This window comes from Manacus vitellinus, unplaced genomic scaffold (assembly GCF_001715985.3).
Source record: "Manacus vitellinus isolate BGI_N305 unplaced genomic scaffold, ASM171598v3 scaffold_5_pilon, whole genome shotgun sequence".
Classification (NCBI taxonomy): Eukaryota; Metazoa; Chordata; class Aves; order Passeriformes; family Pipridae; genus Manacus; species Manacus vitellinus.
The window spans coordinates 27,401,697-27,413,479 of record NW_021940682.1 but is presented as its reverse complement, the minus strand read 5'-3'; the positions used below and the strand labels follow the sequence as shown (position 1 = coordinate 27,413,479).

The 11,783-nt window shown below is 40.6% G+C and overlaps 1 protein-coding gene across 1 annotated transcript in view; it reads left to right on the top strand.

Moving 5' to 3' along the window:
• Positions 1–677: 677 nt before the first annotated feature.
• ACSS3 (acyl-CoA synthetase short chain family member 3) overlaps positions 678–11,783 on the top strand; it is a 79,857-nt gene continuing 68,751 nt past the window's right edge. Inside the window, exons 1-3 of the mRNA XM_029963501.1 lie at positions 678–861; positions 947–1,229; positions 9,972–10,116. Coding sequence (XP_029819361.1) covers positions 678–861; positions 947–1,229; positions 9,972–10,116 — 612 coding nt within the window. The remainder of the gene's footprint in view (positions 862–946; positions 1,230–9,971; positions 10,117–11,783) is intronic.

The window sequence follows — 11,783 nt, the reverse complement described above, 5'->3', positions numbered from 1 at the left end:
TGCCAGGATATAAACTGATTACGTGTAATAAACCTACTGTAGTGGGGAAACAGCCTAGTTCTTCTCATCCCCTTATTCCTTTACCTGTAATGTGATACATTGTTATGTTTCTATTGCACTAATTCAACAGCAAACAGGAAACAGATGCCTAAGTTAATCATGAATATAAACCACATCAGAGAGTTCCTCTTGCTATATGACATTTTTATAATGTGATTGCAAGAAGAATTTCCTGAGAGACCTGTAATTGATAGACCTATTAAAGCACTAAAATAATTTCATAAGGAACAAAATAACATTTGAAGATGGTGTATGTCTTAGCTGACTTGTGCTTTGTAAGATTCTGAAACATTACCACCGAAACGCAGGAAGGGTTTTTGAACATACGCCAAAATAAGCAAAATAAAAGATCCACTACAGGTGATAGAGGTCTTCCAGAAAACAGAATAAACTCTTCCCGCCCCCCCCCTTGGCACAAACAGTATGCCTCATTTTATCACTAGGAAGTTTCTCAAAGCAAGAATGTCTTTCAAAATAAATACTTGAGGCGTACTCTGGCTACGTGTCACGCCCACCTGTAAGTCACAAATACTCTCAGGTGTCGTCGATCTGTCTTTTCTCGGCTTCTCTCCCGCCCTCGGTCGCAGTTAAGCGCTGCCGGGTCCGGAGGTCCCGACATGGCGCCCGCCCGCCCCGGCCCGTCCGCGGCTGCGAGCGGCACTGCCGCCTGCGCTCGCTCGCATCCCAAGCAGCGCCGGGCGCGGGCGGGGCAGAGCGGTGTGGTGTGGTGTGTTGGGTGCGGCCCGGCCCGCCGCGGGGGCAGCCCGCCTTCGCCAGCCTCGAGAGCCGCCGCTGCTTCCCGTCTGTGCCGTCCGAGGGGATTTTGGAGCCTACGAGGCAGTACGGCCCTTCTTGAAGGCCGCGTTGAAATGGGTTTTCCCGGCAGGCTGGCGGTGCTTGCCTAAAACGTGCGGCGGCCGCCGCGGTGCCGTGGCGGAGGCCCGGACCTGGGACCGGCTGCGCGGGGCCCGCTCCCCGCGCCGCCGCTCCCCTCCGACCGCACCCGGCGGCCGCAGCCCGTCCTCGAGGGCCCTGGGCGACTACGAGGAAGTTTTCCGGTCTTCCCTGGAGGAGCCCGAGAAAGTCTGGGGAGCAGCCGCTGAACAGATCCAGTGGTACAAGCCCTGGGTCCGTACTCTGGAGAGAGGCAGCGCGGGGAGCGCCTCCTGGTGAGTACCCGAGTGCTCCTGGGGCCATGCGGGGCCCGGGGCTGGGGCGGCGAAGCTCGGCTGTAACGGGGAGGGAGGGAAGGCTGCCCGCCGAGGGTCTGCGGGTGCGCTGAGCTGGGGGTTCTGTGGTAACTGCAGAACTGCCCCAGCACATGTCTGGGATGGGCGGTGTGTCATCGCTGATGGGGGAGACGGCTGCAGAGTTTGAAGGAGTTTAATGATTACACTTGGTCAAGCTTAATGATTAAAAGCCGCATGAATGGATATGTTGGGGGTGAGGAGTGCATGCACTGTGGCAGGCGTGACACGTGTGTGTGGGTCCGTGTGTGGCTGAATGATTTGGAGGAGTGTGCCTGATGCTCCCCTATCCAACCCTTTTTGGGCCTGGGCTAGGACCAGGCTTCTGTGAGCATGAGAAACCCAGCATCAGGTGGCAGGGGAGGCAGGTGTATGAAAATGCAGGCACTATGGCTTTTAGGGTTCTTTAATCTTAGACACTATCTAAGTCATAGGCCATAATTTAGATGTTGTGGTTAAGGTTAAGGTAATGTTTGTCAAAAGCATGGGTATTGCAATATATATCTCCATGCAGTGAATGGCGAACTGTCCTAAGCAGAATACAATATCTGTCTTCTAAATTACTGGATATGATTTTCAGTACTTTCGCAAAAGTAGTTTACAGTTAAAATTTTGTGTTCACCACCACTGCTTCTTTTTCAGCACACTTACATCATGGTCTTTGATCTTTTCTCAAAAAAAGCTGATATTGGATATAAAAGGCAATGTAGGGTGAGGATCATCTTTAGTACACTGATGTTCTTTGCCCTTTTAATATTTTCCTGGTTTGTTTTTAATTAAAAATACTAATAATTCTAAAATTATAATTAAAAATATTAATTTTCAAAGTTGTGCAAATTAAAAGATACAGATTCAGTAGAACGGAGCTTGGTTTCTTATTGGTGTCTGTCTGACATCATTGGTTGGCACCTCAAGTAGTGAAAATTGTTTATATGTCTTAAGCTGAATTTTAGGCAACACTGAGCCAGAATGGGCTGTGTAACAGTCAGAAGTCCTAAAATGAATAGATAGGGTTCACTGACTTTGATTTGTAGGTTGTGGTACTATTCAGAAAGTGCAGGTCAGATTGCCTGCATAATTAGGGTCTAGAGAAGGGTCTAGAGAACAAGTCATGTGATGAGTGGCTAGAGTTGTTTAGTCTGGAGAAAAGGAGGCCTAGGGGAGACCTTAACCGCTCTTTAAAACTGCCTTAAAGGAGGTCGTAGCCAGGTGGGTTGTGGTCTTCTCCCAAGTAACAAGTGATAGGACAAGAGGGAGTAGCCTCAAGTTGTACCAGGGGAGATTAAGATACTAGAATTAGAAATACTGGATATTAGGAATATTGGCTATTATGAAAAATTTCTTCACTGAAGAAGTTGTCCAGCATTGGAACAGGTTGCGACAAGAAGTGAAGGAATTGCCAAATCTGGAGGTATTTAAAAGATATGTAGACATGGCACTTAGGGACATGGTGTGGTGGACCTGGCAGTGTCTACCATTTGGTTGGACTCAATGATCTTAAAGGTCTTTTCCAACCTTAATGATTCTGTGAATCACTGATTAAAGACCAGTAAAGCTCACTGATTCTGGCACTCCTGAATAGAATAACAAAATCAATAGAATGGCTACTCGTGAAGAACTAGGCAATGAGAATATAATACATGCAAATGAGCATGGTTTTGCTATCAAATTCTGTCAAACAATTGTGGTTTCATTTGCTGACCACAATAAGCTTGCTTGCTGAAAATAACATGCTTAGGTCTTTGTAAAGCATTGTGACTTCTCAGATGGAAGTTACTTGGCCTTATGAGAGGGAAAAGTGGATGTTTCATGGTCTGAAGTCAAATTTATCTTCCAAGGTCTTTTCTATTCTCACTTTTTAACTTGTATCTTTCTCCCTCTGTGGATGCAAATTGCCATAGACTGAAATTATCTCGTTAATGTGGGCAAATACCTGAAGGGAGGGTGCATGGAAGATGGAGCCAGACTCTTTTCAGTGGTGCCCAGTGACCAGACCAGAGGCAATGGGCACAGACTGAAGCACACGTTGTTCCCTCTAAACACCAGGAAACACTTTTTTTAATGTGAGGGTGACTGAGCACTGGCACAGAGTTGATTGTGGGATCTTCCTCCTTGGAGATATTAAAATACCATCTGGACATGGTCCTTCCTGGTCTACTGACTCCAGGTGGACCTTGTAGAAGCCTAGAAGATAAGGGGGCCAATGTGTATGTCTCAAACACCAATAGCCAGATAGCTGTGGAGCCATACAAGGGTTATTGGTAATAACGAACTGTGAGAAAGAACAGGATGTGGTTGGAGAAGGGGGCCATACAGAGGTAGAGCAGCACTTTTCTGGGACAGATGTCCTTGTTCTAATTCCTGGAGCTAAGCAAAACACAGTACAGCTCGAGAAGTGAGCATGGACTATGAGGGGGGGATCAAGGCCACCAAAGATCCCCAAAACCCTCTAACCCACTTTCAGAAAGGTTGAGAAGGACTATGCATGATAACTAATTTTCAAATAAAGCAAGAAACTTATCTATAAAAATGTACCCCCACAAAGCCTGGGTGCACGTGCACCAGAGGACCCTTGACGACCCATCTGCTGGGTTGACACTGGAACCAGGCCTCTTTTCTCTCTTCTTTTCTTTGTCTCTCCCCTTCTTTAATTCATCTGTGTCTTTCTCTTTTACCTTTTGCCCTATCCCTTTATCCAAAATCCACTGTGATGTGCTTATACTAGGAGATAGGGACAAACTTATACCAATTTCTATACGAAGTGTGTAATTTACTGATAAAACTCCATAAGCTTTTGTAGACCCTCTGACTTTTGTCATTCTTTTTGACCACAAGCATCTATGAATCTTAGATGCTGCCTTCCCCTAAGGGTGGAATACCACATACCTGCCTCACTAGGTGCCCTCCAGAGGTCCTTTCCAACCTCAGCCAGTCTGTGATTCTGTAGCATTATACAAAGATGCAGGTCTGAAGACTCAACGCTAGGTTGTAATTGTTTGCATGTCAGGTATCTGTTGCTCTATGGGTAATAAAATTTAGACAATTCAAAGTTATGTAAAACTCTGTAAAGGTCTTAATGTGCAACATGCAGTTTTATTTCTGTTTTTAAGTTCACCTGAAGTGCGAACAGGCTGTATGTGATATTAGTGTTGTACTTTAATGCCTCTGAAGTCTCAGATTGTTACCAGGATTCAGTGTACTCAGCAGGACGACAGACAGGTAAGTTCTTTGAGTATAAGAGAGGGAGAACATAAAAGAGAGTCTTTTGGGGGACAGGCTGAAGTGAAAACAGAGAATGGAGCTCAACTGAGAAAGAGGCCAGGCTTCCAAGCTAAAACATACAGGTTAAAGATAGTTCAGAGGTTTACCTTGGAAGCTGTTTATGGAGACCTCAAAAATAGTATTAAGAAGTCCATGTATGTGCTTCTTGAGTTAGAATTTGTCTCCTGTTTTGGAGACGTATGTGGTCAATTAGGAAATATAATTTTTTTCAATATCTTTGTTTTTGGTTGCCAAACCTGAGACTTAGAGAAACAGATGCTTTTCATATATTTTCCAATGTCATTTACTTCTGTTGAAGAAGTTGAAGGAGGCAGTTACTGTATTTAAAATGTAGCTATAAGGCAAGTCTTCTTCTCTAAATACTCTCTAAGTACTCTAAGTGCGAAAGCAGTGTGCCCTTGTGTTTCTTCTTCAGTCTCTGCCATTGGAAATAGTAGTACTACATCAGTGGGATGCAAAATGATTTCCAAAAGGTACTGAGCAGTGTCACCATCCCTTGACTGTTTTTTTTTTTTTTAAGCAGTAATTCCAGGTACCATTCACTGTTCTAAGCTGCACCAGTGGCTGATACAGGACAAAACAACATCTGGTTTAGCTTAGATCAAAAATAATAAGAGCTAAGAAGCATGATTGGTCAAGAAAAGGATGAAGGAATTGAAATAGTTTGGTTTAAAAGCCAAAAGGGAGACCTAAGTTCTAAAACACACAGAGTTTTGCAAAAAAGTTGAAGGAAAAACTTCCTCGAGTTGTCTTTGAAGAGGTCAAAACTGGAGGTCTTAAATTGCAACATGGGAAACATGGTCTTTACATGTTAGAAAGAAAAATCTTTTTAATGCTTAAGTTAGTGAAACACTTGAACAGATTATTTTGGCATCTTATGGAGTGCCAGTTGAAAAGCCTAAAGCAAGTATTTCTTTAGGACTGTGGAAACAGTTTTTCCTAACATGTGCAGGCAGAGGGCAATTTTGCAACATACGTTTATTTCTGTGATGCCAAGGCATAAGTGTAATATATCATCCCCTTTGAACTTTAGGAAGGTTGCCCAGATTGCTATTCAAATGTTGCTTTACGTTTTAAAAAATGTGACAGGGTCAATTAATATGATAACTCCAATTATTTAATATTGCCATGGTTTTGTCTCATTTCATCTAGAAAAATAAAAAAAAAAAATCCCTTTGATTCCTGGGAACCCAGCTTGAAGAAGTATATATATTCTGTAAAAGAATTTTAGCAATCTGCTTTTTTAAAAAGATTTTTTTAAAAAATATATTAAATATACTTAATAATAATTTTAATGCTTTTTTTCCCGCATATATGCCATCTTTATTCAGAACCTTTTCTTTCTTTCCCTTTTTAAATTTTTTATTAGCTTTACTTCTCAGCCATTGCACAGAGAGTAAAAATTATCTCTGAATACAGCTGCTTTGATTTTTAAGATAGCAGATGGTGTTGGAAATTAAAAGATAACTTTTTAATATTTGAGTGAAATTAATTAAGTCATAATTATGTGTTGCCTTCTTCAATACTGTACTTATTTCATTAATAGCAAGTAGGCTTTTGTCGCATCCAAAAAATACCAAATGCGGTAAAAAAATATTTCCAAGCCATAGATGATAGATGTTAAACCATATGTAATGGGAATCCTGCTATGGAAGACCTAAGTAACTGATGTGCCAAGACTAAAACATGAAGATCAGTGTTTTTGTGTCCTCTTCTACTCCAACTCCTTAAAGATTAATATAAAGTAGTAATTTTAAGGTATGATTTAAGGGTCAAGTGCAAGTACTTGAGATTTCTGTTTGTGAACCAACAGAAATGCTGCCAAGTCTCAGGGCTGGGGCGAGATGGGAGGTGCTGAGCCGCAGTCACAAAGAGGCAGTATGGTGTAAGTGACTGCTGTAGGCAGCTCTAAAAAGGCTCAAGAGTGTCCTAATGTGGGTAACCAGACTCAAATTGTTAAGAAGATGCCTTATTAGGTCTAAGTTAGACATAATGTGGCTGCTGCTTTCATGGATGTATGGGGGGGAAAAAACAACAAAAGGATAGGCAGATATTGTCAGAATATTGGTTTAAAGTGTTGCTGTGAAGCAAACTGTTTTGATGTTATAGCCAATTTTGGATATTATAGCCAAAGTTCTGTGGTTTTTGACTAGGACAACCCTGTCATTTTTTCCACCATAGCTCCAGTGGATGGTAGACAAGCATTTCAGAGACTGCTTGTGATCTGAATGCAGTTTCTTTAATCTGTTAGAGTTGTTACTGTGTACTCTTTTTATTTGTTTTACTCTTCCTCTGCTCCACTTGTTTTATGTTATTAAATTGTCAGCCTTAGGAACACAGTGTACAATAAGGTTCCTCACACTTGGATTCAGTTGGTAAGCTGCATTGAGATAATTGTCTGGTTAGCAATAGATTAGCATTTTACAGTCATGCTTATTATGTCAAGATTTACTGGCAGTTGTTACAAACATCCTGCAGATCCACTTCTGGTCTTTCTGCAGTCTATTGGAATATTTCCTTTCTATTCTAGACCTCTGTTTTAAATAGGAGCATCTCATTGACATCCTCATAACAATGGTCCTGGTTTTATGCTGCTGTTTCTTTTCAACTAAAGCTTATTCAAGCAAACCAAAGTTCCTCACAGGTGTTCATCTGTGTGAGGCTTACTAGAACAGAAGTTTGCAGAAGCACAGGGCAGCTCTTTAAAGCCAAGCAGCTTTTGTCAGCCAGAAAGAGGCATTTGAGAATGTCCTTGGGTGACAGTAAGGAAGCCAAGTTCTTGCAGTTCTGGTAGGTGCATCTCTGCTTTTCTTATCCCATCAGAACCTCTGTCCTTCTGAACAGGGTAGCAAAGTTCTCATCACACTTTCCAGATAGTCTTGTTCTTGATTCATCTTGCAGTCACATCTCTTTCACACACTTGTTTTTAAGTGGTTGCTAAAAATTCATGTGGCAATGTTGATGTTGCTGTATATCTTTAGAAGAATCAAAGCTCTGGTGCCTGCTCATGGTTTGACCATTCTTAAATGATTATGCATAGTAGCCCAGGTATTGTACTCCCTTGTTCCCTTGTTCATATCATCCTACCATGATTTGATATTGTCTCAATTTAAGGAAACTGAAGTGTTTTGCTAAGGAGGATGAGTTATGAGGTAGACCAAACTCCTCTCTCTCGGCAATTGTAAATCCAAAATTAAGAGGCTCCAATTGAGGAACTACAGAAAAAGGAAGAAATAACAACCCTTTATTAAAGGATATATGTGTATTGGCAAGAACAGCAAAAGAACATAAAAACAACTACACAATAATCCTGTACCCAAAAGTCCCCTTCAAAAAGGAAACAGTTTGATACTTCTCCATCCTCTAGCGCGATTCCAATCACGGTTGGCAGGAGCGCTGTTGGATCACTGGAGGTGCAGAGCCTGCAGTTGCTCAGTGTTGGTCAGCAGGGGGTGCTGTTGGGCTCTGGTGGTCGCGGCGTGAGGCCCCAGATTGCAAGAGAAGCCGACAATGGAGATCTCCCCCCCCACCGAGGAGGGGAAAAGGGGAAAGAAAGGCAGTTTCTTTCCCACAAAACTCACGCTGGCTGCGACTGGCTGTGGTCGGGACTCCCCTCTTTCCTTGACGAGCACAAACTCTCCAATGAAAACCGAGCAGGTCTAACTGCTGACAGAGCAGACCACAGGCAAGCCGAGGCCAGAGAACAGACAGATGACCAGGTTGAGAGCAAAAACAGCCTCAGAGCTTTTTTCAACGCACACTGTGCCCCCGTTAAGGCAAAAAGAGAAGTGCCTCTTTCCAAAGAGAGGAGAGGAGAAAGACTCTTACCCCCCAACACCCCCCCCCAGCCTTAGAGAAAGCTATCAACCTGGAATGCAGGTCTGCCAGCATTCTTTTGTATAGTCAATTACCCCTTCCCCCTCCTTGTTCAACATCTTCTTTTACAGCAGGACAGGGGAAAGGAAAATTTCTGCTTGGATTTTTGGAAAAAGTAAACCTATGAGAAATATATTATCAATAATCAGTGGATGACCTGAATCGTACACAACTTTTATGACAGTAGTACAGAGTTTCTCTATGTTACATGAAACAACTCCAGATCATTTATTGCTCATGTGGTTTTCCTTTTATGGGAAGGGGTTTAAAGTACAGAATGGTTTTGTGACTTCCATAGCCCCCCACTTTCTCCTTACTAATAGCATTGTAAAGGAGTTGCAGTAAGATTGCTGCATCCTGAACATCCTAACTGGTTTTGGTTTCATAATTACCATTCTTTGACAATAAAGACCTCCCATGGCATCTCTACATAAGGATATAAGAATAATATGTAAAATATCCTAATTTAGAACAGTCCTTTACTAAACAGGAAAAATGAAGAAGGAAATATTTATTTTTAACTAGTAGTGGGTTACTTGAGGCCATCTGTTACTTCCAGTTGCATTATAACAATACATTATCACCGGACAGTGTTCCCATACAACCTTTTGGAAACTCTCAACTATGTATTTTCTGTATGTTGCTATTTGTCCTGCAGAGAGATACCTGCAGATAGAAAAACAAACACTATGGACATCACCTAGTGAACTTTAATTTTTAGATTCTGTGTCACCTTTCAGTTAGTAGAGTCATCTTTGTATCCAGTACAGTCTGTATTTTTGTATTTGAGGATTATGCTGCACTTGAATTTTCTTTTTCTATATAAAATGGCAATAAAAATGAAATCTGAATTTGTGGAATGTTTTTCTTTAATTGGAAGATGAGAATTTTCTGTACATGTCTGGCTATTGGAGAGGCTATGACTCACATTGCTTTACAGAGAATTTTGAGTCAATTATGTAAAACACAGTGTTGTCAAATGCATTATAATTATATGATCTTATAACTGTTGGGGTCGGTTTCATTTAGCTACAGATGCTTGTATGCTTAACTGTTATTGCCAAGAGATGAATAAGACTATTTTGAGTCCTGAACCTGTTTTCCTTAAAAAGGATATTTGTGTGTGCCAATGCAAAGTAGCATAATGTTTTCATAATGTTGGATTATTTTATGTGAATTTATGCTTTTTCTGTGATACCATAGATATAAAAATCAGAGTGATTGATGCTAAGTATGTTAAACCAAGACCAAGTTTAGCAGATTTTTAGTTAAGTCAATTAAGGTACAGTATTTTAAGTTCTATGTTTTCACTAATAGTCTTATTTGGCTTTTTGAATAAATCTTGAGGTTATAGAATAAAAAATTACTTCCTGAAGTGAGTGTAATGTTTTAAGAGCTATGTTTTAATTGATGCTCTAATTCCTTAAAAGAAAAACGTAAAATAAAAAAAAATAGTTGTCTTAGTTTGGAAGGCTGGCTGTTACATGCTTCCAACTTCTTTTTTAGGTTTGTAGGTGGAGAGCTGAATATCTGTTACAATGCTGTAGATCGTCATGTTGAGAATGGACGAGGAGACCAAGTTGCCATTATTTATGACAGTCCTGTAACAAATACCAAAGAGAAAATAACATATAAGGAACTTTTTGAGCAGGTATGTTTCCAAATAACCTTGTTATCGAAAAGGGGCAGTAAATATTGCACAGCAGGTAGGTACCAGAGAGGTAAAAATGGTCTACCTTGCTGGTTTATTCCTTTTGCTGTGCTCAGTATTTATTTATAAGCTTTACTACCTGTACCAAATTATACTGCACCCAAGAAGTTTTGATCTTCTTCTATTTCCTCTTTTTCTTCTACAGTTTAATAGTTTTTTTCTCCTGATTGGTTAAATTTTCAGCTTGTCTCTATTTGATTTACTTTTTTTCCCCCTAATAGTTCTTATTTGAAAGGTAAAGCAAAGGAGTAGTCAAGTTATTTGACAGTTGCTATGATGAACAAAAACACAGTTTTGCAGAAATCAAATGTGTACCTTGGCTATTGCTGCGCATAAGTGGGTGTAACCACAAATGAAATTTGACAGGGAGAAACTCTAAAAAAAGCTGTGTCACCTGCCCTGTTGTAGGCTGTCATGGCGGTGCTGATGGTTGCTGGTGGCCCTTCTGCCTGGAATGTCTGTGGATTTCGACTTCCCTGTTGGCTGAGGTAGCTCACCCCTGCTGAGGTCTTGAATACCTCGTTCTACCTCAGTCCATTCAGATTTACCATGTGCCTGACCATGGGTTGTTGCCACCGTGGGTGTTGCAGTCTGCCCCATTCAAGGTTCTCCGCTCTCACAGCTGTTGGCTGGTGGTTTGCCCTCCTGCTGCTCCTCTGTTTTAGCTGACTTCTTCCTTCCAGTTACATGTAACAATTGAACTTAACACTGAGTACAAAGAAATGTTCTAGTTAGACTCATATTCATCCTTAATGTGTTTCAATGTGCAAGAAGCATTACGGTGAGCGGAACACACTCAGTTTACTTCAGATAGACATATAGTGTCTGAGTAATATGAACTTAGGGTTTAAAATGTGAAATGAGGTTCGTAATACAGTAATTCATGTTGTGAGGGTTTTATTCCGCTGTTGTAAGAAAAAGGAAGTCATACAGCTACAAAAAAATGATAAACCTGTTACGCATTCTACCTTTTAAGGAAAATATAGAAAACATTTACCCTTTACCGGTTTTCTTTTGATTTACCAAGTCCAAAAAAATAACTTGGAAGGCACCATGCAGGAAGCTGGAGCTTGAACAACTAGTTACAGTGTTGTAAGAAATCAGAAGACTATAAAGGGGCCCAGCTCCTTATCTAATTCTATTTATAGCTATTTATAATAAGTATAATTTTATAGATACAATTTTTGTATAAGTTGACTTTAATAACTACAATATATACATAGTATATACCCAAATATATATGTATATATGAAATCAATGTATACATACATATACATATAAAATACATACTTGTTTTTAATGAAGTAATACAACATTTTAATATAAATTATCTTAAATGAACTCTGTCAAAATTTCCTCTGAAAAGAACTTGAAAAGTGGCCTTTGTTCTGCTTTTTAAGCTTGATATTGTATTAAGTCTCCTAAGTTTCTGTCTCTATATTCTCTATAAGTGTATTAAAAGTTTCAGGATATGGCAGATTTGTGCAGAATGAGAAAATTTTACGTGTTGACATACACATCCTTTCATCCACATTTCTGTTCACAGCAGCATTGCCAAACCAGATGGAAGAACTGGTTTAAGTTTTCTGGGGTTACGCAGCAGTACT